The 22,775-nt window shown below is 44.8% G+C and overlaps 4 protein-coding genes and 1 pseudogene across 6 annotated transcripts; 1 reads left to right on the top strand and 4 right to left on the bottom strand.

Annotated features, from left to right (window-relative positions):
- Positions 1–137: 137 nt before the first annotated feature.
- On the bottom strand, positions 138–1,190 carry LOC138927049 (uncharacterized). The gene is made up of 2 exons (XM_070282573.1): positions 818–1,190; positions 138–685 (listed from the first exon to the last, which is right to left on the bottom strand). The coding sequence occupies exons 1-2, from the start codon at positions 1,018–1,020 to the stop codon at positions 139–141; spliced, it is 750 nt and encodes a 249-aa protein (XP_070138674.1). The 5' UTR covers positions 1,021–1,190; the 3' UTR covers position 138.
- A 203-nt stretch (positions 1,191–1,393) lies between these two features.
- Positions 1,394–3,528, bottom strand: LOC108122695 (Rho GTPase activating protein at 5A). The gene is made up of 4 exons (XM_017237414.3): positions 3,301–3,528; positions 2,573–3,243; positions 2,040–2,517; positions 1,394–1,985 (listed from the first exon to the last, which is right to left on the bottom strand). The coding sequence occupies exons 1-4, from the start codon at positions 3,401–3,403 to the stop codon at positions 1,720–1,722; spliced, it is 1,518 nt and encodes a 505-aa protein (XP_017092903.2). The 5' UTR covers positions 3,404–3,528; the 3' UTR covers positions 1,394–1,719.
- Positions 3,529–3,765: 237 nt separating this feature from the next.
- On the bottom strand, positions 3,766–7,191 carry LOC138927047 (myosin-2 essential light chain-like; annotated as a pseudogene).
- Positions 7,192–7,366: 175 nt separating this feature from the next.
- Positions 7,367–10,254, top strand: LOC108122759 (POP1 ribonuclease P/MRP subunit). The gene is made up of 2 exons (XM_017237499.3): positions 7,367–9,171; positions 9,239–10,254. Exons 1-2 carry the CDS (start codon positions 7,497–7,499, stop codon positions 10,117–10,119), a joined length of 2,556 nt encoding a protein of 851 aa, XP_017092988.2. The 5' UTR covers positions 7,367–7,496; the 3' UTR covers positions 10,120–10,254.
- Positions 10,255–12,835: 2,581 nt separating this feature from the next.
- Positions 12,836–21,160, bottom strand: LOC138927046 (proton channel OtopLc-like). Of its 3 annotated transcripts, none has more exons than XM_070282566.1 (9): positions 20,817–21,160; positions 18,720–18,904; positions 18,396–18,553; positions 18,090–18,201; positions 17,871–18,031; positions 16,978–16,995; positions 14,980–16,412; positions 14,435–14,795; positions 12,836–14,064 (listed from the first exon to the last, which is right to left on the bottom strand). In XM_070282566.1, exons 1-9 carry the CDS (start codon positions 20,987–20,989, stop codon positions 13,924–13,926), a joined length of 2,742 nt encoding a protein of 913 aa, XP_070138667.1. In that variant the 5' UTR covers positions 20,990–21,160; the 3' UTR covers positions 12,836–13,923. The 3 variants fall into 3 exon arrangements, with proteins under 3 accessions (XP_070138667.1, XP_070138668.1, XP_070138669.1); XM_070282567.1 differs by having other exon boundaries at positions 12,837–14,064; positions 14,447–14,795; positions 20,817–21,159; XM_070282568.1 differs by lacking the exon at positions 16,978–16,995 and having other exon boundaries at positions 12,837–14,064; positions 14,447–14,795; positions 20,817–21,157.
- Positions 21,161–22,775: the final 1,615 nt, after the last annotated feature.

Genomic DNA, 22,775 nt, shown 5'->3' on the forward strand with positions numbered 1-22,775 from the left:
CTGGGGCTCCATTGTTGCTCATTGACTCCACCGGACCGTCATGCTCCTCCGGCAGGTATTCGATTACACTTTTCCATGTCCAGCTGTCACATATGCCCTCGCTATCCTGCACATAGCGGACAACATTCTCGTCCGTGTTCAGTACGTAAATGGCAAACGCTGGCCGATGGCCACCGAGTCGCCAGCATTATAATTAGCCTGGCCATCGCCTCCCGTTAGGAAGATCAAGTTTCCGTCGCCAATGCCGATCTCGCGCATAGACCCGGCTTCCTCGGTGCTTTGCTTCTGACTGCCGTAAAGACCATAACTTCCGTCCGGCATGGTTGCCGGATTTGGTTGCTCCACCGCTTCTTGTGGACCCTGCGATTCGGAATGCTCCGGTTGCTGCTGTACCGGCAGCTGCACAACCTGCAGTGGCTCCTGAGGTACCTCGGCAACGGTCACCTCCTCAGTTTTCATTGGCTCAGGTGGAGCTACCGTGCCGACCACCACCTCGATCTTAGAGCCGACCTGCGAGTTGAAATGCTCGCCGTGATCGGTGGCGTGTTGGATCTGGTTCTCGCCGAGCTGGGCCTCAAGCTGCTGAGGAGCCTCCGGGGCTGGCAAAGTATCCATTTGAGAAACACTTCCCGAGGGAGCATTCATCTCAAATGAATCGTTATTCTCAAGCTTTAGCTTGCCGTCCCTGAAAAGGATACATATTTATAAAAATTGCAACTAATGAAAATAAAGGTTACTATAAATTGTAACTTTGTTTTTTCATTGAAGTCTGCAAAGCATTGGTCCAATTAAGGATAGAAAGCTGAAAGAAACTTACTTTGACTTCGAAGTCATGGCGGCACTGCTTACTGCAGTCACCAGGTTCGCGAGTCCACTGGCCATCTCGTCTAATTGCGGCTTCTGGTTCTTCACCTCCTTCAGTTTTGCCGCCATTGGACTACGGCTATCGGGCCGCATTTTCACGGCCAAATTGGCATCAGTTATTTCGGGTTTCTCAACCTGCTTGTTGACCTCCTTCATTTCAAGCTTTTGCTTTACTTGGTTTTTAAAATTCAACTCGAAAAAAAATCTCGACGAAAAAACACAAAAGTTAAATGAGAGCACAAAAAGTTCAAACGGAACACGTCCTTTTGATTTCAGTACTTTTTAGAGAATGAAGGTTTTAAACTTCCGACCGGGTCGAGTCTCAAAATTCGTTTGTCAATTTTGAAAACCTAGTCTATGGTACCTTTGTTTACAAAACAAGGATGACCACATGCTCAGCAATGGCCTTTTCCAGGGTTTCACCAATTTTAAAATATTACTCCAAAAAAGTTTCAAAAAAAATTAGACAATTCACAAAAAAAACAAATATATACAATTCAAAAAAAAAAATATTAATAATTCAAAAGAATTCATTTTTTTATAAATTCAATAAATATGTTTATTGTGACGCATAATACATGCTCCAAAAAATAATACCAAAATCGGTAAATTCGAACGTTGGACCTTCATAACATTTGATGTGCTTACTGGTTTCTTTTTTCCCAAATCTTTTGGATGCTTACTTAATACTTTACCCTTATCTTAGGCTATATTTTTGGTGGAATCATCGAGTCGTGTGAATAGTTTTTAAGGTGTTATATAGTTATACATAGTATATGTAGAGCCAAAGCAAAAGAGAACGAGGAATGGATAGCCCATTCCACTCGGTTTCATGAATTTGGAGGAGGAGGCGGATCAGGCAAAGATCTTTTTGCAATGGGTGATGAGCGAGGATAGCATGAAGATCTCCTCGGTGAGATTGGTCATATGCTGGGGAGTGGCTATCAATGTGGGTGCGAACACCGTGGCCAGGTTGTGCTCGTTCATCTTGTTGACGGCGTAATGGGAGGCCACGCGCTTCAGGTGCTCCAGCATATACTGTAGGCAACTGTAGTGGGCAGGCGGCAGGCGGTGCACTGCCTCGGTCATGAGAGTCAGCTGCTCAGCTTGGTTGCTGTTACCTGTAAGAAGATATTTATTATTATAACAATATCAACAAAGGCGCAAGCACTTACGGCCGGCAGCCATGAAACTGGGATAGGCCTGAAATGTGATCAGCGGTACCGGCAACAGGCGCAGATAGAGCTTCAGCGTTCCGGCAATAACGTTAACGTTCCCGTAGGCCGTCTCCGACATGTCCGTTTTCTCGCCGTCCTTGTCTAGAGCCAGCTTCAAGGCCTCGATTTCATCGGCGAAGCCGGAAACCCGATAGATTCCCTCCTGCAGCATGCCCCTCGCCTCCACCTCTTCCACACAGCGGCGAACTACAAAAGGTATTTGGTGGTGCTGCTCCAGCTGGACCATGGTGGTTAGATCTGTTCCGAAGACACCACGAATCCGCTTCAAATCCGGCACACATTTGGGCGGCACTAGTTCGGAGCACTTGGCGTGAGCCACAAAGCCACAGGCCTCACACTTGACACCCTGGGCGGTGAATCCCCACAAGAAATTGGCGCAGAACTCGCACCAGTTGAGGCCCTTGAAGGTGTGAACCTAGAAGAGTTTCAGGATAGTATTGAAGATTGTTCTTATATGGAAATATACGAACCTTGAACTGATGCGGCTTTTCGTAAACCAGAGGCATGGGATCTGCTGCAGCAGCTGCTGGAATTGAAGACCTAACTTGGGGCTGAGACTGCCGCTTTGGCTCCGCATCGGTCTGGTCGTCCTTCCCTGGCGCGGGGAGTGATGTTTGCGCTGCATCTTTGGGTTTCTCTGGAGCCATCTCCTTGGACAGTGCTCGTAGCTTTCGCCCATTCAGCGTCATGTAGGGACTCTGCTGATAGCAGTTTCGGGTCTGCTGGTTAATCTGCTGAATAATTGGACCGGCATGGAGCTCCATGTGAAAGTTGATCAGTCCGTCGGCCACCATGTCATGAACCGAGTCGAAGCACTTGTCCTGATCACGAAGGTAATGCCCTTTATCGGGCTTGTAGAACACTTTGAAGTGTTTAGTCCGCTTGTTGAATCGGAGACTGAGAGTGTAGTATCCGTCGGACTGCGGACTTCGCCGGACGAGGTAGCTTCCCTCGCGACCATTTGCCAGCAGCTCCTCGGCCTCCAAGTGACCCATCACGCCATGGTACTCAGAGCCATAAAGTCGAACAGCCGAGTCATTGGCCTCCACAGCCTCGGCCTTTGATTTAGCCGGCAGCGGCAGCAGGGTTCTCAGACAGCGCAATGGAAATGGAGTCGGAGCTTCCAACTGGATCTTGTACACTAAATGCGGAGAAGCTTGGTGAGTAACAGATCATGGAGGGCGTTGCCTGGACTTACACTCCGGTTTCCAGACCTTTTGGACGGGCGAGCTGGGCTCCTGGGAGCCACTGGCCACTACGCCCTTACCGCCGCCAGTCTCCGGCCCTGCGTTCAGGGGCATGGTGTATATGCAAGCTGTGTTGGGGCAGCGGCTAATTAAGGAAATCAGTTGCGGCGGCGGCTAGTTACTAATTAATTGTCGGGAAACATCTTCGCTTTTGTTTTGGAACACAAGAGACAGTGTGGCCAGACGGAAAGTCGAAATATACCAAAAAGCTTAATGCGTGAGACGCTTTTCTTGGTAATTTCTGGGCGGGTTTTTTAAAAACATGAATCATAATCTAATATGCGTTGCATATTATTCATTCATTCAAATAAATGAGTCTCCTAATCTATTAAAAGATAAAGTCTAATGTAAGAGGGATAATTTATTATTCATAAGAATTTTAAATATCATCCCAAAGAAGGAAAGAAAACACAATATAAGGTTTCAATTGGTTTAATAGTTTTAAGTACGTTTCTTTTGTAAAAAGACCTACACATTCACTTGTTCTTTTTAATAATTATTTATTAAATACAAATATTAAATTATTTAAAAAAAATAAAACATGTAAAACTTCAAAATGCGCATTTAAATTCAAACATACGCCGCTGACTTCGTATATTAAATTTAGTTACAAATACTTTTCGTGATACTCTCGCTGTTTGCTCCACTTGTTTTTAAATATTTTCTTAAGTTTTGACATATGTATCGGTATCGAGTGATTGGTACAAAAGAACGCCTGAACTACGGGATAATTACGCAATTATACATTTTTCCTGTTTTCGTTTTCTCTTTTAGAATAATACGCACAATTCACAGACGTGGATTAGTGATTAATCGAGAACCTATATGTCTACATCGATGGTTAGTAAGTTGGAAATGGAAGTGGCCTCCAACCTCTCTGTGCTTCTATGCATTCCTCCCAGCTTTCGGCTTTGTCTTTCGTTGGAATTCCTGGGGGCAGGTGGCTCTCAATTGGAATTATGGAGTTGGAGTTTTTTTTTTTCTTATTTTTGGAACTTATGGCGGAATGAACGGCTCTCAGCTAGCTTGGCAGGTGTGTGTGTGTGTGTGTATTGTGTGTTTCAAAAGTGCTGTGGATAGTTAGTGTGTTGTGTGTGTCGAAGGATCTCCTTGCTTCCTAACCGCTCATAACCATGCGCACAAACTCCTCGTAGTTGATGTTGCCCTGCTGGTCCTCCATGTTGGCCAGCAGCTGCTCCACCTCTTCGTCGGTAAGCTTCTCGCCGAGCGTGGTCAGCAGGTGGCGCAGCTCGGCCGAGGAGATGTAGCCACTGGCGTCCTTGTCGAAGTGACGCAGTCCCTCGATGAAATCGTCGGCAGTATCCCCCGAGCGGGCCTTCGATATAGCCTGGTAGATGGGCAGGAAGACCTCGAACGAAATGCGCTCATCGGGCTTCAGTTGGTGGGTGCACTTCTTCACATCCGACTCGGTGGGGTTCTGGCCCAATGCCCTGAGGCATTCGCCCACCTGGCTGAGCTGGATTTTGCCATCACCACGGTTGTCAAAAGGTTGAAGGCCTCCTGGAATTCTGTGTGTGATAAAAAAAAATACACATTAGAGATTATGGATGAGATACTGCAGATGCAGAGAATGTGCCACCTTCCAGTGTGGTGAATGTGGGTTTCACATGAGCCGTATAGTAATACATCTTCCTATATTCAGACTTTTATTATGATTTTGCGCTTTGATCACCACCTTGCCAGCTACCGAGTGGCCAAATGACTGAAGCCACTGCCTCAAACTCCAGCTGCCCCGGGTTGGAGCCTGGCACTGCCCCGTCGCCACTGCCGACGGCGCCTCCTCCTTCTCCCCCACCATATTGATACTCTGTCGGCCCCCCTGCAATCCTCCCCACTTAACTGCCATGCAATACCCTCACTTCATCGGAGAACTTGTTTACGCAAAAGCAACTGGCCCGGGCTGGAGTTGGGGCTGGGATCCCATGAAAAAGGGGTATTAAGGTTTTGTTTACAATAACGATTCGTTGAAGAATCAGTTGTTTAAAGCACAGATCCAAGTCGGATTTCATGGAAAAACACCACGAATGGGTGGGATTCGGCCCTTTCCTCCAGCAGGGCAGTAGCATTTGGCATTCGAAAAGTGGCTGTGCGAAGTGAAACATCGTCAGGGAACAGTTTCTTGGCCTACAAACTCATATTAAGCCTAAGTTTTGTCTTCTGTGGATTAAAGAGGACTTAAATAATAGGGAGAGAAGTGAGTTTAAAAAGTATACCTCAACCGAAAAGAGCATGCCATATTCTTCAACCTTAAAGCTTTAGCACGACCGAGGGGCAGTTTTTGTTCGGTTATCATGCGCATACAACATCCAAAAATGGCAATAAAAACAAACGATTCCAGCAAATTTTTGACCATTTTTGGCGATGACTAAAGGCGACGAATGCGAATCGGCGGAGCAAAGCCAAAGTTTGCAACAAGGTGAGCGCATATATAGTATATATATTTGTGGCATGTACATGATCGAATGCGACGGGGGCTGACGTCAGAGATCGGATTGGATCGGATCGGTCCGACTTATCAGGCAAATAAACACACACACCAATTGATTTTGATTAAGTTATCACAACGGTGTCGCCAGTTGCGTAAAGATTCGATCGCATCGGATTGGGATTGGATTGGGATTGGAAACGTGACCCAGAGAAGGTGACTGGCCCAGCCATAAATGGAAGCTGGCCCACTGTCACTTTTGTTTTCGGATCTTATCGCTGCCATGTTGCAGTTGCAATTGGTGTTGCATTAGTTGATTTTTCGTTGAGCTGCCGGCGGGTCGAAAAAACCGGGTGATTATCGTACAAGCTGACGCCTCTCCTGCCTATCTAATCGCCCACATCCTATGCCTTCAAATTGTGGTTTTTTTCGCGGTTTTATACCCTAGTCTAAGGGTGCTAAGTTTCTAGGCAGAACTTGATGGAATTTGTCCCTCATAAACTTGATTGATTACTTGGGAAATGATAGTCTTTAGAAAAATTACATCCAATGTATAGGATCTATAGAGCTTCTCAATTACTAAGATTCGTAGAAAGTAATCTATAGCCTCAAAGGGTGTACATTTCTTAGGGTTTATATTTTCTATAAACTACTATTATCTTTTCTAGGGAATTCAATGGTGCGACGTCCGATTTTCTTCGGTTTTTGAGTGTTTCTGCGGGTGAGTCATCGCGATCGTATTCATATATTCGTCTTCGTATTCGTATGGCTGCTTTCCAGTTGTGCCGCCGCCACTGCTGCCCTCGTATTTGTTTTATCAATGATTCATATTCAACATACCTATAGGTATGTCGCCGCTGAAGATGTGTAACACTAACACAGATACTTTTTCGTCGCTTTCACATACCATTGCTACATTGCTGGCTTGGGGGCCACAGATGTGCTGTCCCAGAATCGCATGCAAATATTGCGATTCGTTGGCACTTTGAACTTGTGCGCCCCATTTCCCCCAAAGACAACACCCACCCAACCCACACAGCCCCACTCTCACAGATGCACACACACACACACGCACTCACCAGCCAACTGATCCTCGGTGTAAGCTGCCTGAAAAACAACAAAACAAAGGAAAACATGAGTCGTCGTCGTCATCGTTGCTGGCGAAGCGGGAAATAGGAGCTCCCGTAAACATTCAATTGTTATTAAATATACAAAGTGTCATGTTGCCTACTTCACGCACTTACCATATCGATTTGTTTTTTTTAGCTAGCTGAGGGAGAAGAGAAAAACACAAAACACGGGAAAATTCGGTGGCGAAGCAAACGCAAGCAAAATTTTTATACGGCAACAATGTGACCAGCTGCCAAAACGGACTGTATCCATATATAGTGGCCTACCGGCAGGGTCAACTGCTAGGGCTGCAAAAGAGTTATCGTATCATGCTTAAAATTGTAGTCTATTTATTAAAAGTTAAAATAAACTGAAATTATTCAAAATTTATTAAAATTTTGTTTGTTTAAATGATGCTTTTTAACTTATTTCCAGCCTAGGTTCTGGTTACGAAATTGCAAGTATCATCACTAAAAACAGTGTTGTAAAACACTATATGCAGCCGGCACACGTGCGGCGGGATTCGTTTGTTTTTGTTTCTGGTCAGGATTGAAGTTCTCCGAAAGGACCCTCGAGGATTTACCTCCAGCCATGGCCAGTCAGAAACTGGAGTACGATGCGGCGTTAGGCGGAAAAGTGACGCTGCCCACGCATGTAACCACATATCATTATGCGGCCGGAGCGCTTCAGGAGATTAAGAGCCTAATAGAGGAGGCTACGCAGCCGTCCCAAAGAAACTGCAAGCTCATCTTCCAGACTCTTCCTAAGCATATGCGCCGGCGGGCAATGTCGCACCACCCTAAGCGACTGCCAAGAAAATACCGCCAGGCGCACAAATCCCAAATGGGGAAAAGCGGCAATGATCCCGTGAACACTAAGCGTCCCTCTAGGAAGTACCGTCGCCGGCCAAAGAATCTACTTAATGAGTACGTTCGCCGGCAGCGAAAAAACATTTGGCTGGAGACTCATATCTGGCACGCGAAGCGTTTTCATATGGTGGATCGCTGGGGTCATCGTTTGCCCCTCGCCAGTTGTGATAAAACCTACCGCGCCTGCTACCGTGCCAGTGCCCAGCACTGTTTGCTTCAGGACATCTCTTTCTATTGGTGCTTAGAGCTGCGTGGTAGTTTGGAGGTCTTGCGTCAGGGTTTCGCTCGTCTGACCAGTCCTGAGTGTGGCTTGGGCATTACCGCCAAGACCTTCATTACTGGTCGGCGCGAGGGGTGTGTGGAGCTCTTCGAGGATAGTCAGTACCCGCACGGCGCTATCCAGAAAGCCAGATTTCTGTGGCGTCCCGAAACCGAGGGTCAGCCAGAACGCACTCTCTGGCTTTGGGTGCATCCCAGCGCGGCTCAGACTACCCTGGAACAGCTCCTTAAGGTCTTTCAACTGAAGCATAGCAAGCAGAAAACACTGCAATTAGAGGAGGAGATGGAGATGGACCAGCCTCTCACAAGGACAGCCTCTCCTTGTCTGGACAAGGAAACCCAAGACCAAGATCAGAAACTTAGTAAAAAACGAACCTCGGAGAAACCGCTACGTTTCTGGACGCTTACCAAGGCTTTCGAACGATATCCCGCTTATGCGAGCTTGGATAACTCAGTACACTTGCTGGTCCTCCAAAAGGAGTTCAATCGCTTCCGACTGACAGGACCCAGGGCTCAAAGTGTGTTGGCAGCCAGCTTGCGCCCGCATCAAGACAACCCTCCAGAGCTCCAGCCCCAGTCTGACTACGTCCAGGCAGCCCTGCAACTATACTCACCGAGCGAATTGCTTTCCAATTTGGTTATGGGCGTCCAAGTAGCAGATCCTCGCTTGCAGCGTCCAAAAAAACGGACGAAAGCCGAGCCCGCCGAAACACAACGTCCTTCTGCTGAAGATTTGCTGGTGAACCAGCCGAAGACCTTGCCGGATAGTCCTTTGTGGCTGTTGCAGGAACGGGAGCGCTTGTCCAAGAGTATCATGTCCACGGAGAACTACGAGAAGTTGCGCCAGCAGCATGCCATCGTTCCGGGAGCACCATGTGCGTTCGAGGCGAAGATGCAGAAGGTTCCACTGCTCCTGATACAGCGACCAGGATCCCAGGATGCCAGCTACAAGAGACTAGGCTACGGCTGTGGCTGGGATGTGATTGCTCCGGCAGGATATGGTATGATTCTGTGGCTGACGTTGAATATGTGGGGTGCGCGCCCTGGTGGACTGCGGGAACTGGATTCGGTCGCCAGGGAGGCGGGGGCCGAGATGCATCTGCCGGATACGATAGCTGGTGAGTTGTGGAAAGAAGTTGGTTATTAGTATATGGTTCGAATATACTTTCTTTTCAATTCAACCAGGAGTCCAAGAAGCCAATGTTTTGGGAGATGAGCAGCGGGCAAGGTACTTCCGGTTACCTCCAAACAAGCGCACCAATTACCGGAAGTTGGCTGTCGTCAGTCCGTTTAAGGCTCCCTGGAAGCAGCTGGTCAGGGATTGGCACGATGGTTCCTTTGCTGGGTCCTTCTATGTACTGCGGCATCGCCAGCAGCTGGAGGGGATAGCGGATAGTTTGAGGCAACGAAGGCCCCTTCCGGAACCATTGCCACAAGCAGCTCTTATCCAAATCCAATTGCGGCTTTCGGCCCGAGGTCATGTTAAGGCCAACGCCCTTATTTGCCTGCCCTCCACGACGGATTACCGCAACCGCTGGCGGCAGATAAAGCGGAATGATCAGGCTCCCATTCATGTGGAACCTCCTCAGCCGGACCTCAATGAACCAATCCGAAAGCAACTGCGGCACAGACACAAGCTGATGCTGAAACGTCTGAGGGGACGCCGACTGCGAGAGAAGCGCCGCCTCCAGGAAACAGCCACCAAACGCGTCCACATACGCCCGGCCAACACGGCCGGTTTGGTGCGCAGCCAGCTCCAGGAGATGTGCCGTCTATGGCTGCCCAACGATCCGACCGAGACCCGGGACAGCGTGCGCCGGCAGTGCAGTCGGGAAGTCTTCGGCTACGTGTCTTCTGCCGGCTTTAGCTTCACAGAAGCTACAGTATGCGCCGTGGGCTATGTGACTCCTGGGGGCTTGCAACAGCTGCTGCAGGACCTGCCCCAAACCACCAACAGAAACCAGGGGCGGCAGCCACTCATGTGCCTTCTCCGGGATCCTGATAGCAGGGACTATCGGTGGGCCAGCTTCCAAGTGAACTTGGACGTGGCCACTCAAGCTCCTTGAGACGGATGCGCTTCTAGCCAAATTATTTTTAAGAACGTTTTTGTTTTAACTATAAGTTTAAGTCGAAGATGCGGAGACCTCAACCACTTCCCCAATAAATAAGAAATCAACTTGATTTTTGTTGTACATATTTAATACTAATTTTTATTCAATTTAAAATTACTTGTATGTCATCTTTGCTTCGAAAACATGCGAACAACTTGATGTTCAAATTGTAAGCATGTCCTTGGTTTTCTCGTTATCTTCGTTATGCAAATTGTTATGGTTTTTTGTTCGAGTGTATGTCTCTGAATGTGAGTGTGGCTTGAGTGTAGTGTGAGTATGTTCGAGTGTAGATGTTTGTTAACAAAATTGTTCAAATTGTATTCTCGTTTCGTTTGGTTTTCGTATCTAAAATGCGACAATGATTAAAAAATTGCATACAATTTTTGTATTTTTTTTTTCGCGTTCTGCTAAATTTGTTTGTATTATATCCGAGCGTGTGCCGGGGCACTCACTCATAATTTATAGAATTTATAGAATTCATTAATATATATTCATTCATAGTACTCATTTGTCGAACTTGGTTGCTTATCCACTTGAATTCGTTTCGTATTTGCTGATTTATTTGATGCGGTTATGGGAAAATGTATTTGAAATGCATGTAATTTTCGCTCTTTATATATATATATATATTTATCAGTTATTGAAATTGTCTATATACTTACGAGTATATAAGTACGTCTATATATATATATATTTACTTGTGTGTGTTTTTGTTTTTGGTTGTATCATGGAAATTGTAGCGGCTGCTTTGGTGTTTTTGGTTTTGGTTTTGGTTTTGAATTGTGCGTTAAGTTTCTCGATCTGAATACGTTTTTTCTTTAGCTCTTCTCGGTCTCGAATTTGCAACTCTCCAGTGGCTCTACTTAGATACAGATACATACATAATTCCATTATGTAAACTCTCACTTATAATTATACAACTTAGTTGAAACATTTAATAAATATTTCTTCTGCTTGCTCACTTTCATGTTGTACGGCGTAAAATATGATTCGATCTTATGTTTAACTAAATTTTAAGGAAAAAACAATTGGATTTATTTATATATATATATTCATATATATTATGAATATATATATATATGTATATGTATAGTTAAATATATGTATGTGTGACTTTTATGCGTACAAGTACAATTTCTAAGAGCCTACGCAAGTACAAGTTTCAAACTGAATTTGATTCGCAAACTTTGAATATGATGTTATCCCTGGATATTATCCTCCAGATCCTTGTCATATGAATGTGTATTGTGTAAATGTATATGTGTATGTATGTGTGATAGTGTGTGCTGAACTACTTATGGTTGGGTTTCATTATTTTCGATTTGGCTTTACCTATTTGCTTGCTACCACATTACATTTGATTGGATTACGAGTTTTGAATATATCGTTTAGCGATATAACATGCATTTTATATAGACTTGTAGACTTGACTTTCATCTGTGTATAATCAGCGATATTCCGCGGATCCGTTGAGGGCAGTGAGTTTCCACCAACAAATTCTCATCTCATCTCATCCCATCTCATTTCATTCGGTTTGGTTTTCTTTGGTCTTTAGCAAACTGATGCTTTCTGACTGCCTGTTTCGGGGGACATCCTTTTCTTCCAGACAAATAAGAGGATAAGGGATATGGGTTATGGGGTATGGGGGCTGGAGAAAGGATAGGTTCGGGTTCACCCCTCGGTATAGAGATAGAAAGATTGGGACAAGTCCCATCCCCAATTCTTGTCTTGCGCATCGTCTCCATTGTATAAAACTTTGAAATACTTTGAATTTGGTGGGTTAGTATACATATATTTATAGATATACGTGGCAATATATCTTTCAAAATGTTTTTGTTACTCTTTAACAAATTGTAAATTGTAAACAATTTGATGCCTTCTGTCAATGGTCTCATCCTATAGCCATCATCCTGCCCATATCCTTCGCTCTTCGATCATCAAACTCGGCAATCCATTTTGCTTTAGCTAAAATTTCATTTATAAATGCGGGGATTCACGTGGAAAGATTTCATTTCAATGTCTTTGTTTTCAGTTTTCGGTTTTTGGTTTTGATTCCATGGGTTTTCTTTTTTTTTTTGAGAATTTCTTGGTTTATCCGATTCTCTGCTATAACATACATACATATTTCAATTATTATTATTATTATTACTGTTAATTATGTTTTTGCTTTTTAACATTACTACTAATAATCAAAAAATGGACATTTATAAACTTTTATATAATGTATATTAAAAATGTTTTTGTTTCTTTTTGTTTTTTGTTTTTTTTTTTCGGCCATTGGATGCCACAATTTTGTATGTTCTTTGTTTGTATATTATTTTTGTATTTTTTGTTTTTCGTTTCGTTATGTTGTTTTTTGGGGAAATTTGTTTTTACAATTGGCCATGAAGTTGTCTTAGCGCCATTGTTTCTAAATTCTTACAAAAGTTTTCGACTCAGTTTATGTGGGTTTTAGCGGCTGAGAAAAAAATAAAGCTGAGAAAACGAAGGGCGATCAAATAAAGTCAAGAAATCAAATCAATAGCTAAATAATAAATGAATTATATAATTCATCACAGTTTTTTGTTGTTGTTCTTGTTGTTCGGCTGTTACTTTTGTGTGTGGAGAAGTTAAATTTTCAAATCTATTCAGAATGCTCGAGCGAAATTCCTTTCGTTTCCGGTTTTCGGTTTCCGGTATCGATTCGTTTCCATTTCGTTTCCGTTTCCTGTGGCTGCGTTCTTCTTCATGGCATTTTGCATTTCCCTGTCTGTAACTGTGTGTTTTTTTGTTTTTCTGTTATTTGTTATTCATTTGGCTTTTTTTTGGGGTTTTCCGGGGAGTTTTCCGCCGGACTTACCTACTCGTTGAGCACACTCAAAATCTTAATCGCAGAGTCGCAAACGCGCGAAAGTAAACAACCATTTTTTCTCAGAATAACTTCTTATTCGAAAAAGTAAATTTTAATTGATTTTGTCGTTTTTTTTTTTTTAATTTTGGGTTTTTAAATAATGGTAAAACAATTACAAAATTAATATTAATTTGCGTTTCGTTTGGTTTTGTTTAGTAACAAGGTATTGCAGCATGTTAGAAACGAAACTATAAACTAAACAATATTTAAACATATAACTCAGGCAGCATAAACGCTATGACTTAGTTCTTAAGTTTTTTTCAAGTGATAAAAAAAAGAATAATAATATATTTAGGGGGTGAAATATTTAGGGAAGGGGAAATCAAAAATCAACAAGCGACTTTGCAAAGCGATTCAAATTGTTTGTTATCGCTATCGTGTTATCGTTAATCGTAGACTTTTCGATTTAAGCTTGTGGTCCGATCGGTTCGTTCGCTTCGTTATCGTTTTCGGTTTCGGTTACAAATATTTATTTCACTTTACTTGATTTATTCTCGCTTTGGTTTCTTCTTTTTATGATTTGTTTATTCTTTATTGTTTTTTTGAACTTATATAACCTATGCATATGCGTAACTAAAAACGAAAACGACGACGGAAAAAAAATCGAATCAATATATTCAAATATGCATTAATGTATATATTATATGTAGTATGCATATGTTTAATACGTAATTAGAAACTAACTTTTCACTTGATTTCGGTTTCGGTTTCGGTTTTGGTTTTTGCGTTTTGGGTTCGCTACATTTTGGGTTTTCTTTTATTTTTTTGGTGCATTTTCATAACTCCCATAACTGCCACGTCCTGCTATGGCCAGGACATACGTATGTGTGCCGGGATATATGTTTCTGTATATATATATACGATCCAGCTTACTCCAGGCGTGCCTTGTAGGTGGTCTTCCAGATCTCGGCGAGTGTCACGGCGCTGTGGAAGCGATGGAAGATGCACAGGGGCAGTGTGATGCGCTGGATGATCGACCAGGGCACGAATCCGTAGAACTCCAGCTGAACCTATAGTGTTGGGAATGGAAATGGGTTAATAGATAGGTCATGAAAGGGTTCTCTTTGGGTTAACAGCACAAGAACAGCATGCAAAGCTCACAGCAATGTCAGTATTTGAAACTTATAACGGAAAAAGTGAAATGAAATCGTTATTTTAGAAATGAACTGTGTTTTTTAAATGTTTTCGGAAAACTATATGAGAAGCATGCCAAAAGACAAACAGTTTAAGAGCAAGAACAAGGACTTGGAAGACATGTGTTAGATTTAAAACAAATTATAGTATTTGTTATCGGGTTTATCGGTTATCGAATATGTATAGAATAACGATAAGGAACGAGAGCGTTAATCGTCTTACTTAAACTCAGTCTCGCTTACGTACATATCTACTTACAGGATTGGCGAATACTTTTTGAGCTTCGAATGTGTAGATGGCGAACATGGCCACGTTGCAGATGAGTAGGAAGGTGACGATCTGGCGGCCGGGCTTGCTCCGGTCGTGCTCCGGCAGGTGGACACGTCGCCGGGACACGTCCGCAATGAATAACAGCTGGAGGATCACCTGGAAGACGGCAACTCCGCCGGTGGTCGTCACCAATAGACTGGGCTCGCTCTCCAGTACCTTCAGGCTGCCGGCAATGATGCTGAACACGGAGTAGGTGAACAATCCAAAGGCCGAGATGCGCAGCAAGATGTCGTTGAGGTTCGACTGCTCCTCGCAGCGGAACTTGAGGTTCTTGACTCTGTTTTTGGTTGGAAAGGATTAGGGATTAGTGAGGAATTGAACAAGTTACGTTAGCCAATGCCTGCAGGGGAAGAGTATAACGCAAAAGTATACATCTAAGGATCAATTTCAACAAGTTTTAAAAGCTTATACTTTTCCCCTTGACTGGCAACCAGCTCCCAGTCCCATCCCAATATCCAGACCTGATAAAGCCCACTATTATGGCCAGTATGGCGAAGGCCATCAGGATGCAGTGACTGGCATCGGCCAGGTAGATGGCCAACAGCGAGAACTGCTGATGGCGCACCAAGACGAAGAAGAGTATCAGGCAGATGAGGGCCCCGACCAGCAGCAGCAGCCCAAAGAAGAGTCCCTTCGACGAGCCAACGCAGTCGACGCGTCCGGAACGCGCCTGCTGAGCCATAGCCACCGCCCGCCGGGAGAGCATCACCTCCAGCCGGTGCTCCAGATCCTCGTCGTTCATCCGGCCCGGATAGCGGCCGATGTGCTTCCACATCACATACAACACCACCGCCCCGATCAAAGAGTACTCGATGATGAACGGATACAGATACGGGGCCGAATCGTAGACAATCGTTCCCATAATATCGATGCGTCCACAGGCGGTGGAGTTGAGTGTACCAATGTTGGAGGACAGGGCAGCCGGATAGATATTGTCGAGGCTCTCCAGATTCTCGAAACTGACCAGGCCGGTGGACTCCTCATGGCCAAAGTCCGTGTACGTCTGGAAGCTGTTCTCCATGGGTCCCTGGCCGAAGAGGTTGTTCATGATGCTGGCGCCCGGGCCCTGAGTGCTGCTCTCCGGGCTGAGGCTGCTGGCAAGGAAGGCGTCCAGTCCCGTACCCGCACCCGTACCCGAACTGGCGGTAGATGCCGGACCGAACCCGTCGACTGGCGCGGCGGCGCTGGAGAGGATTCGCTGTAGGCCGCTGAAGCTGCTGCTGGTCTCCAAATTTCCGGCCGACTGCGACGGCGATGACGGGAATGCGGTGGTGAAGGTCGATGATGATGGGATGTAGGTGCTGGTGCTAGATGGAGGCGGAATCGTTGTGGTGGTGGTGGTGGTGGATGTACTGGTGGATGAGCTGGTGGAGGTGCTGCTGCCGCCGCCGGAGATGCTATTGGTGGCCGCGGTGGTGGCGCTGGTGATAAACTTCTTCAGCTTGCGGGCCATAGTAGTGCTGTGCCATTGGTAGCCGGGCGTGGTGTACGGTGCCCGGGTGGTGGTGGTGGTACTGGTGGTGGTGCTCGTCACGGAGTCGCCGCCCATGCCCAGGCTCTTTGAGATACCATCGACTGTGTTGCGCACCAGCTTGGACAGCACGTTGTCCGTCTTGTAGACATCCTTGGGCAGGATGTCCTCACCGTCCAGCACTTCGAACTCGCTGTTGGGTCCGGCATGGGTCCGGAGCACTGTGCCGGCATGGCGCAGGGCATGTTGCCTGATCGAATGAGCAATGGAGGAGGCTCCCGGCTCGGGGTCGTTCTTCTGGTGGTAAATGGTGATCTCCAGCAGGGATTCCTTGACCAGGGTGCGGATCCACACGCAAATATTGGTGGCCACCACGTGCATCAGACCGAAGCGGGCAATCACCTTGAATCGGTGGATGTTCAGCTGGAGAAAGAAATGAGATCCGGAGAAAGGCAGAGAAAGAGAGAGAGAAATAGCGATCCACGCTTGAGTACGGCTGGCAATTGGGCGGAGTTTCAGGAGATACTTCGAGAACATTACGGATTACGTAGATTAAAGTACGGGCAAAAGTGAGTTCTCCCGAGGAAGAACTGGAAGCCAGATCCACTGCAGATCGATCTGTTGTTACACTAATTCCGAGGCTAGTTATAAGGACTACTAGGATACAAATCGGACAAGATTGGAACTCCCATTTTGTTGGGAACTTGAAATACTATATGATCTGCAGGGGAAATGGCATCTAAACAAAAACCAATCGACCAAAAATGTCCCAAGTGGTTGTATCTTATAGATATAGTAACTTGTTTAAGCTAATGGTTATCATATCGTACGAGTATATATATATTCTTTATACATAAGTGGGTGGGTGGTGGGTATGCAGGGGTGGGCGAAATGATCAGATCGTTGTGTGAGATTGGAGTAGAGTATAGTTAGGGTATCAGTAGAGTAGAGTAAGGTAGAGTAGAGTAGAAAATGATATATATCGTACCTGAAATGGCGGCCTAGTCTGCGATCGCGAATCGAATGGGGCGGAGTTGTGGGATTATGTACACAAAAATGGTTCATTAAATAACTACGTAGCAAAATTTCGAAATTTTTTTTGTTTTTTTTTTAAAGAATGGATATGCGTTTAATGATTGAATGAATGAATGATGGATTGGAGTGATTGGATGGATGACTGGATGTATGTGGAGAATATACTGTGCGCGCAGAAGAATTGAGAGAGCCTCGAGAGTCTATATTTAAGGATATTAAGGCTTAATTATAGACTTCGAGGACTCGCAGCGGATAAATACAGATTCTGCTGATGTGGTCTTTTGTCTTCAATGGGTTGTCTAATCTCAAGCTCTTTTTTTTCAGTGCATTTGTCTGTGGGTGAGTTTCGGTGAGCTTCACACTTCAATGATCGTTTCTCGAATAAGTAGCAAGCGAGTGAATGAGTGATATGGCAGCGTGGTATTTGATGGATGCAAGTGCGATTGCAGATGCAGATACTGTTGCAGATACAGATACAAATGCTGATGGATGATAACTGAACGCAAAGCTGCCAATTAACACGCCAATAAATCGTATTTGCTTTTAATTTTTAATTCATAAATCCGAAACTGATTAAAAAAAAAACAATAACCGACCTAGCTCTTAATTCTTTTCTTAATTTATTTTTTAGCCGGCTAAACTAACCTCGCTTCGGGATCTTCTGGGGATTTCGGAGGACTTGGAGTCGTGTACTTATGGTTGGTTTAACATTTAATTTTAATTATAGTAGTATAGTAGTAGTAGTAGTAGATAATAGCAGTAGGAGGTAGTATTTATCAGTAGTAGGTAGTCTCATATGCTTACAGTGTTCTTCATTTATGATATTACTGGTTTTGAGTGACTTACCCGGGCGTTCATGAATATAAAGTACATCTGCATGAAGGTGAAGATCATCTGCAGGAGGGGATTGACTCCGATCAGAATGTGGTGGCACGGCGAATCGAAGGGGATCTCGAAGAACGAGCCAAACTCCAGTCCAATGTAGATCATGGCACCAAGACCGAAAGCTGAAATGGATTACAAGATCATCATATGTGGAATGTTTTGGATTATTATCATAGCTACCTATGGCTCCTACTCGCAGGAAGAAACTGCCATGGGTGGGATCGCTGTGGGTGGTCTTCCTCTTTCGCACATTCTTCGGGGTGACGGCCACCTCGGCATCCACGGGTGCTTCCTGTTGTTTGTTTTTTTTTTTTGGATATTGAAAAGATAATGCAATTAACAAGGCCAGATAATCGGCTAATTGAAGCGACCTCAGTTCACTTGGCACCTAATTAGCTGGGTCATGCTTTTCACATCATTGGGGGCGGGTTGTGTCCCTCAGTAATTACTGCCAGTGGAGGGATGGAAGTTCTAGCTGAGAATTACCTGATAGGCGGCGCCCTTGGCGGCCTTGCCAGAGTCCTTAGAGCCCTTCGCGTCCTTCGAATCGGCCGGATCGGCATTCTTGGCTTTCTTCGACTTTTTCTCCTTGGGCTGGGGTTTCGGTTTGCTGCCACCGTTGCCGCCGTTGCAGCAAGAGCTTTCTGTAAAGGTAACCAAGTGAGTATCGGGTATCATATCGTAAGGGTTTCAGACCTTTTCATGGGCTTGGGAAGGTCTAAAAACCTTGGAAGTAAAATATGATATAGTAGATATTCTTTAGTTTTAAGACTTTAGATGATATCTTACATATCATAGATGATGACTTACCCTGCAGCAGGAAACAGAAGACATAGAGGAGGAAGAGTATGCTGACGCCGTACAGATAGGTGAAGAATGTCTCGTAGTAGAGCACCGGCAGGCGGTGTGTAGTCACGTCACTGATTACGTAAGCGATGCAGACGACGATCAGGAGGATCGCATACACCAGGCTGGTCACAATAAATAGCGATGTCCTGCGAATCGAAGGGTAATTGGCGGGAAGGGGCGGTTCCCGACATGAACACATTAGCTTTCCCGTTATCAGACTCATTTCGCAATTCGAATTATTTACAGAAGAGTGAACAAGGGTGCTCGAACAAGTGTGTGTGCTTGTGGGTGTCGGGTGTGAGTGTGGGTGTCGGATGTGAGTGTGTGTTGTTATTTTCTCTGTGTAAGTGGTTCAGTGTGTGTGCGAACTAACTGTGTCAAGATCTGGGCATAACTGGGTGCCATACTCCCCTAAATTGACCCACTGCCCCGCTTCCGAAAGTGATTCTCAGTTAGTGCTAATTTCCCACTTTACCACAATGTTGTTAGGTGTTTTTTACTATCGTTTTTTTTTTTTTTTTGTGAGTATGAGTGGGGTCTTGGCATGCAACTACTCGGCATCGGAATCTGGATTTGCATCTCGAGTGGCAGCTCGAGAGCATAACCGCCTGGTATTAGCCCCTATTTGATGTTTGATTATCCACAGGGTCTGCGCCAGTGGTCTGTAATCGCTAAAAAGCTTACAAAATGTTAGGAGAAGGATGTTTTAAGATTCTAGTTTAAGTTATTAGAATATTTAATTATCTAAATCTTTTCTATTTGAGTTTAAAGAAAGATATTTTAAAGTTTTAATTCTATATCCTATGCATTTCAATCTTTTCGGCCCACTGTTCCTGCTGCGAAACTCATTTACAGTATTTTGTGACCCAGTTAGTTGCAAAAGCTGCTTTAAATACACAAAGCGGCCACCCATCTACACCCAGACCCACTCCCACCACCCACCACTTGAGCACCCATTTGAATGTGTAAGCAGTGTGTAATGGTGGGAGGGAGGTGGAGGTGGGCTCCATGTCTGAGCTGAATCAAATCCCATGTTTGCATTGTACATCTACGAGGAGGATTCCTTTAATTATGCATGACATCAAAGCTGATTTTCAAGCATTTCAAACACAACGGAATGTTGTGCGAAGACGAACATATTTTAGAATAATATAACCAATTAGGAATTAAGATAGCCCTGAAGTGTGGGGGTGGGGGAATTATGAAACAGAGGCGAGGGACGAGGATAGGTCATGGTTCACGTGTCACATTACCATAGTTCGATGGGTCCTGTTATCGGATTTGTTTCATATGTGCCCTGTACCGTTATTTTCGCTGGCATAAAACTGTATTTATTTGGATTTGGCTTGAACGTGTAGCAAACCCTATAAGATTCCAGGTGAATAAATGGTTCATTTCCCATAGTTTGCTTTCATTTTTTATGTTTTTGGATTTTATTATGGATTTACATACATTTAGAGCACGGGGGGCAGGCTGGGACAGCGTCCGAAGAGGGCTAAGGGGGTTGGGGCGTGACAAAGGACTAAGCAAACATAAAAAAAGGACACAAAAAGCGCATCTTCCGGGGACCTTGATGATGGGGGTGAGTGAGACGCAAATATACGCTTTACGGTTCACGCTTTACGGCCGGGAAGCGAGTAGTGGGAGGTGGATTGCACTTTTGGTTATATAGCATATTATATATATGTATGTATATGCGGCTTACGACTTATGTACAGTGTGTAGGGGTGCGGTTGTGTAAGTGAGCGTGTCTATGTGTGTGAGTAGGTGCCTTGAGGGAAGCTGTTATACACAGGGATTAGCTAAATACTCGTACTAAATCGAGGCGCGGCCTTGGAGCCAACTTCCACACCCAAAGGATTAACAAAACAGGAATAACCATCAAATTAGGGATGTACAATTGAATTACAAGTATCCTCCTCAATCCATATGGATTTGTTTATATTTTAAAACATCATTTTCCTTTTCAAAATGAACAAAGTTTAAACTTTCCCTCGCAACCTATTCGATTACTTATTCGGTCTCCCCAAATGAAAGTGTTATCGGTAAAACTCCCACCTCTGGAGCGGCTGCGGCATGACGTTCTTCAGCTCCATTTCCTTGTTGGCGGCATTATTCTTCTCGGCGGAATCGGTGCTGCCGGCGGTGTGGGAACGGGACACCGGTAGGGTGGCCATATTGTCCCCGCCCTCGACGTCGACGGTAGCGACCTTCACTTCACCGCCGCCCATTGTTTCCGTTTCCGTTTCGGTCTCCGTTGTGCTGGCTTTTCCTCCGATCTCGATTACCTATCGATAACTACTTCTGCTTTCTCCGTCGATGGAGCTTCTTGGCGGTTATTTCCGGTCTATTCACTGGGTGTCACTGATTCTTTTGTTTTGTATTCTGTGTATTTTGTCGACTCTAAATGAAACAATTTGCGTGACACTGCGGTTTATAATTGTTTTAAAAGCAACAGAATGTCTTGTTATCCCCCCCCCCCCACCGACTCTCCGATACCGGGGCCTATATCTGTCCCGCTTCCCGATTGACTTTCAATGGCCCCCCTTTTAGCTCCCTCTCTGTTACGCATTTTTTGGGTTTGGGCTTGTGGAACGCATCTCTCAGGATGCATATTGGCAAATGGGCAAATGAGGCGTGGCCAGTGCATCCCGGATAGGGAGCGACCTAGTGACCTCTCTCTCTCGCGACTCGCGACTCTTGACTCTCTCTCCGCTGCCTTTCTCCTTTCTCCATTCGCCTTTCTCCGGCGTGTAAACAAGCGAATCAACCCCCGTATTTTTGGCATTCCGGCGGGGAAATTGTATTGTATCAAAGATGAGAAAAAAAAAGAAGGCAAACTCCGTGTGTATGCAGTGGACCTAAGTGGAATTTCATCTCCGGCTGAGGAGCTTCTCCAGCCTTCTCCCTGTCCCTGTCCCTCTGGTTCGTACTCTCTCTCTCTCTCTCTGGCTTTTGTGTATAATAAGCTCCTTAATGTATATGTTTTGCGGGTCCTGCCTGCCCGGTGCCATCAAAATCCTTTTTTTTTTTGGAGGCCTGGCCACAAACGGTTAACTGCAGATTTTCGGCAAATTGTTTCATTTTCGTCACAAAAACAAAAAGGAAATCACAAGGGTTTTTTCCAGTTTTCAGGATATTCAAAGTTTCCCGCAGATTTGCACACAATTTTCGATTGTTTCGTCTATTGCACTTTATAATCACTGACAAAATCACTTTTTTCAATCAACAAACAAGAAAAAAAACGGATTGTTCTTCAGTTTCATTCAGGAAAATGCAAAGTTTTTCTATTTCATGGAGTTAAGAGCTTGGCTGGGAGTCCTTTGAAGAGGACTCTGGAGCTATGCTAGGCTGGTGGATGGATACCTTGCGAACGTTTCGCTCGACACGTCCAAGACCCTTTACTATCCAACTACAACTGAAACGAAAAGGACCCTGGCAGGATAAATTCAGCATCGCCGCAGACGCAGCTTCAGATTCAGTTTCGCACTTTTTTTTTTCCATTTTTTTTTGTTTTTAAGCCAGCAGCCGCCCTCAATCTGCGCCGAATCTCTCTCGCCTTCTCTCTTATTTGATATGCCCGTCTCTGTCGGTCGGATGCCCCCTCTCTATCGCTCCTGCTGTAAGGATTTTAGGGGAAAACGGGTCCTGTACGTATGGAAGAAAGTAGGACACTTGGTGCGCGATTCTTGTTGCTCTCAGTTCTCAACCGAGTGCTCGGTTGGGTTATTTTGGGTTATGTTGGGCTATCTTTCCATGTTCCATGTTCCTCGTTTCCGAATCCCGAGTCCCGAATCCGAATCCACCATTCATGTTATTTACATGGCCCAGCATCCCGATCCCAATCCATGTACACATCAGTAGGGAGTAAATAGGCAATCGGCTGATTTCTTGCGTCATATCCGTGTATGCATGTATATGTTGGTGGGAACGTAAATCCACAATCCAATATACACTCACATATATATATAATCCTAAATAAAAAATACATATTGACCTTTCATCCGACCCTGACAT

The sequence above is a fragment of the Drosophila bipectinata genome, unplaced genomic scaffold (assembly GCF_030179905.1).
Source record: "Drosophila bipectinata strain 14024-0381.07 unplaced genomic scaffold, DbipHiC1v2 scaffold_152, whole genome shotgun sequence".
NCBI classification, from domain to species: Eukaryota; Metazoa; Arthropoda; class Insecta; order Diptera; family Drosophilidae; genus Drosophila; species Drosophila bipectinata.

What these genes read in the sequence shown, in the direction of transcription:
- LOC138927049 (XM_070282573.1), bottom strand. Translation starts at nt 1,020, where the DNA reads ATGAAGGAGGTCAACAAGCAGGTTGAGAAACCCGAAATAACTGATGCC. An exon ending in GCCATGACTTCGAAGTCAAA is followed by an intron (nt 686 to 817) that starts GTAAGTTTCTTT and finishes TATCCTTTTCAG; the next exon opens with GGACGGCAAGCTAAAGCTTG.
- LOC108122695 (XM_017237414.3), bottom strand. Translation starts at nt 3,403, where the DNA reads ATGCCCCTGAACGCAGGGCCGGAGACTGGCGGCGGTAAGGGCGTAGTG. An exon ending in AAAGGTCTGGAAACCGGAGT is followed by an intron (nt 3,244 to 3,300) that starts GTAAGTCCAGGC and finishes CTCCGCATTTAG; the next exon opens with TGTACAAGATCCAGTTGGAA. An exon ending in AAAAGCCGCATCAGTTCAAG is followed by an intron (nt 2,518 to 2,572) that starts GTTCGTATATTT and finishes AAACTCTTCTAG; the next exon opens with GTTCACACCTTCAAGGGCCT.
- LOC108122759 (XM_017237499.3), top strand. Translation starts at nt 7,497, where the DNA reads ATGGCCAGTCAGAAACTGGAGTACGATGCGGCGTTAGGCGGAAAAGTG. An exon ending in TCTGCCGGATACGATAGCTG is followed by an intron (nt 9,172 to 9,238) that starts GTGAGTTGTGGA and finishes CAATTCAACCAG; the next exon opens with GAGTCCAAGAAGCCAATGTT.
- LOC138927046 (XM_070282566.1), bottom strand. Translation starts at nt 20,989, where the DNA reads ATGGGCGGCGGTGAAGTGAAGGTCGCTACCGTCGACGTCGAGGGCGGG. An exon ending in ATGCCGCAGCCGCTCCAGAG is followed by an intron (nt 18,905 to 20,816) that starts GTGGGAGTTTTA and finishes TTCGATTCGCAG; the next exon opens with GACATCGCTATTTATTGTGA. An exon ending in CTTCTGTTTCCTGCTGCAGG is followed by an intron (nt 18,554 to 18,719) that starts GTAAGTCATCAT and finishes TTACCTTTACAG; the next exon opens with AAAGCTCTTGCTGCAACGGC.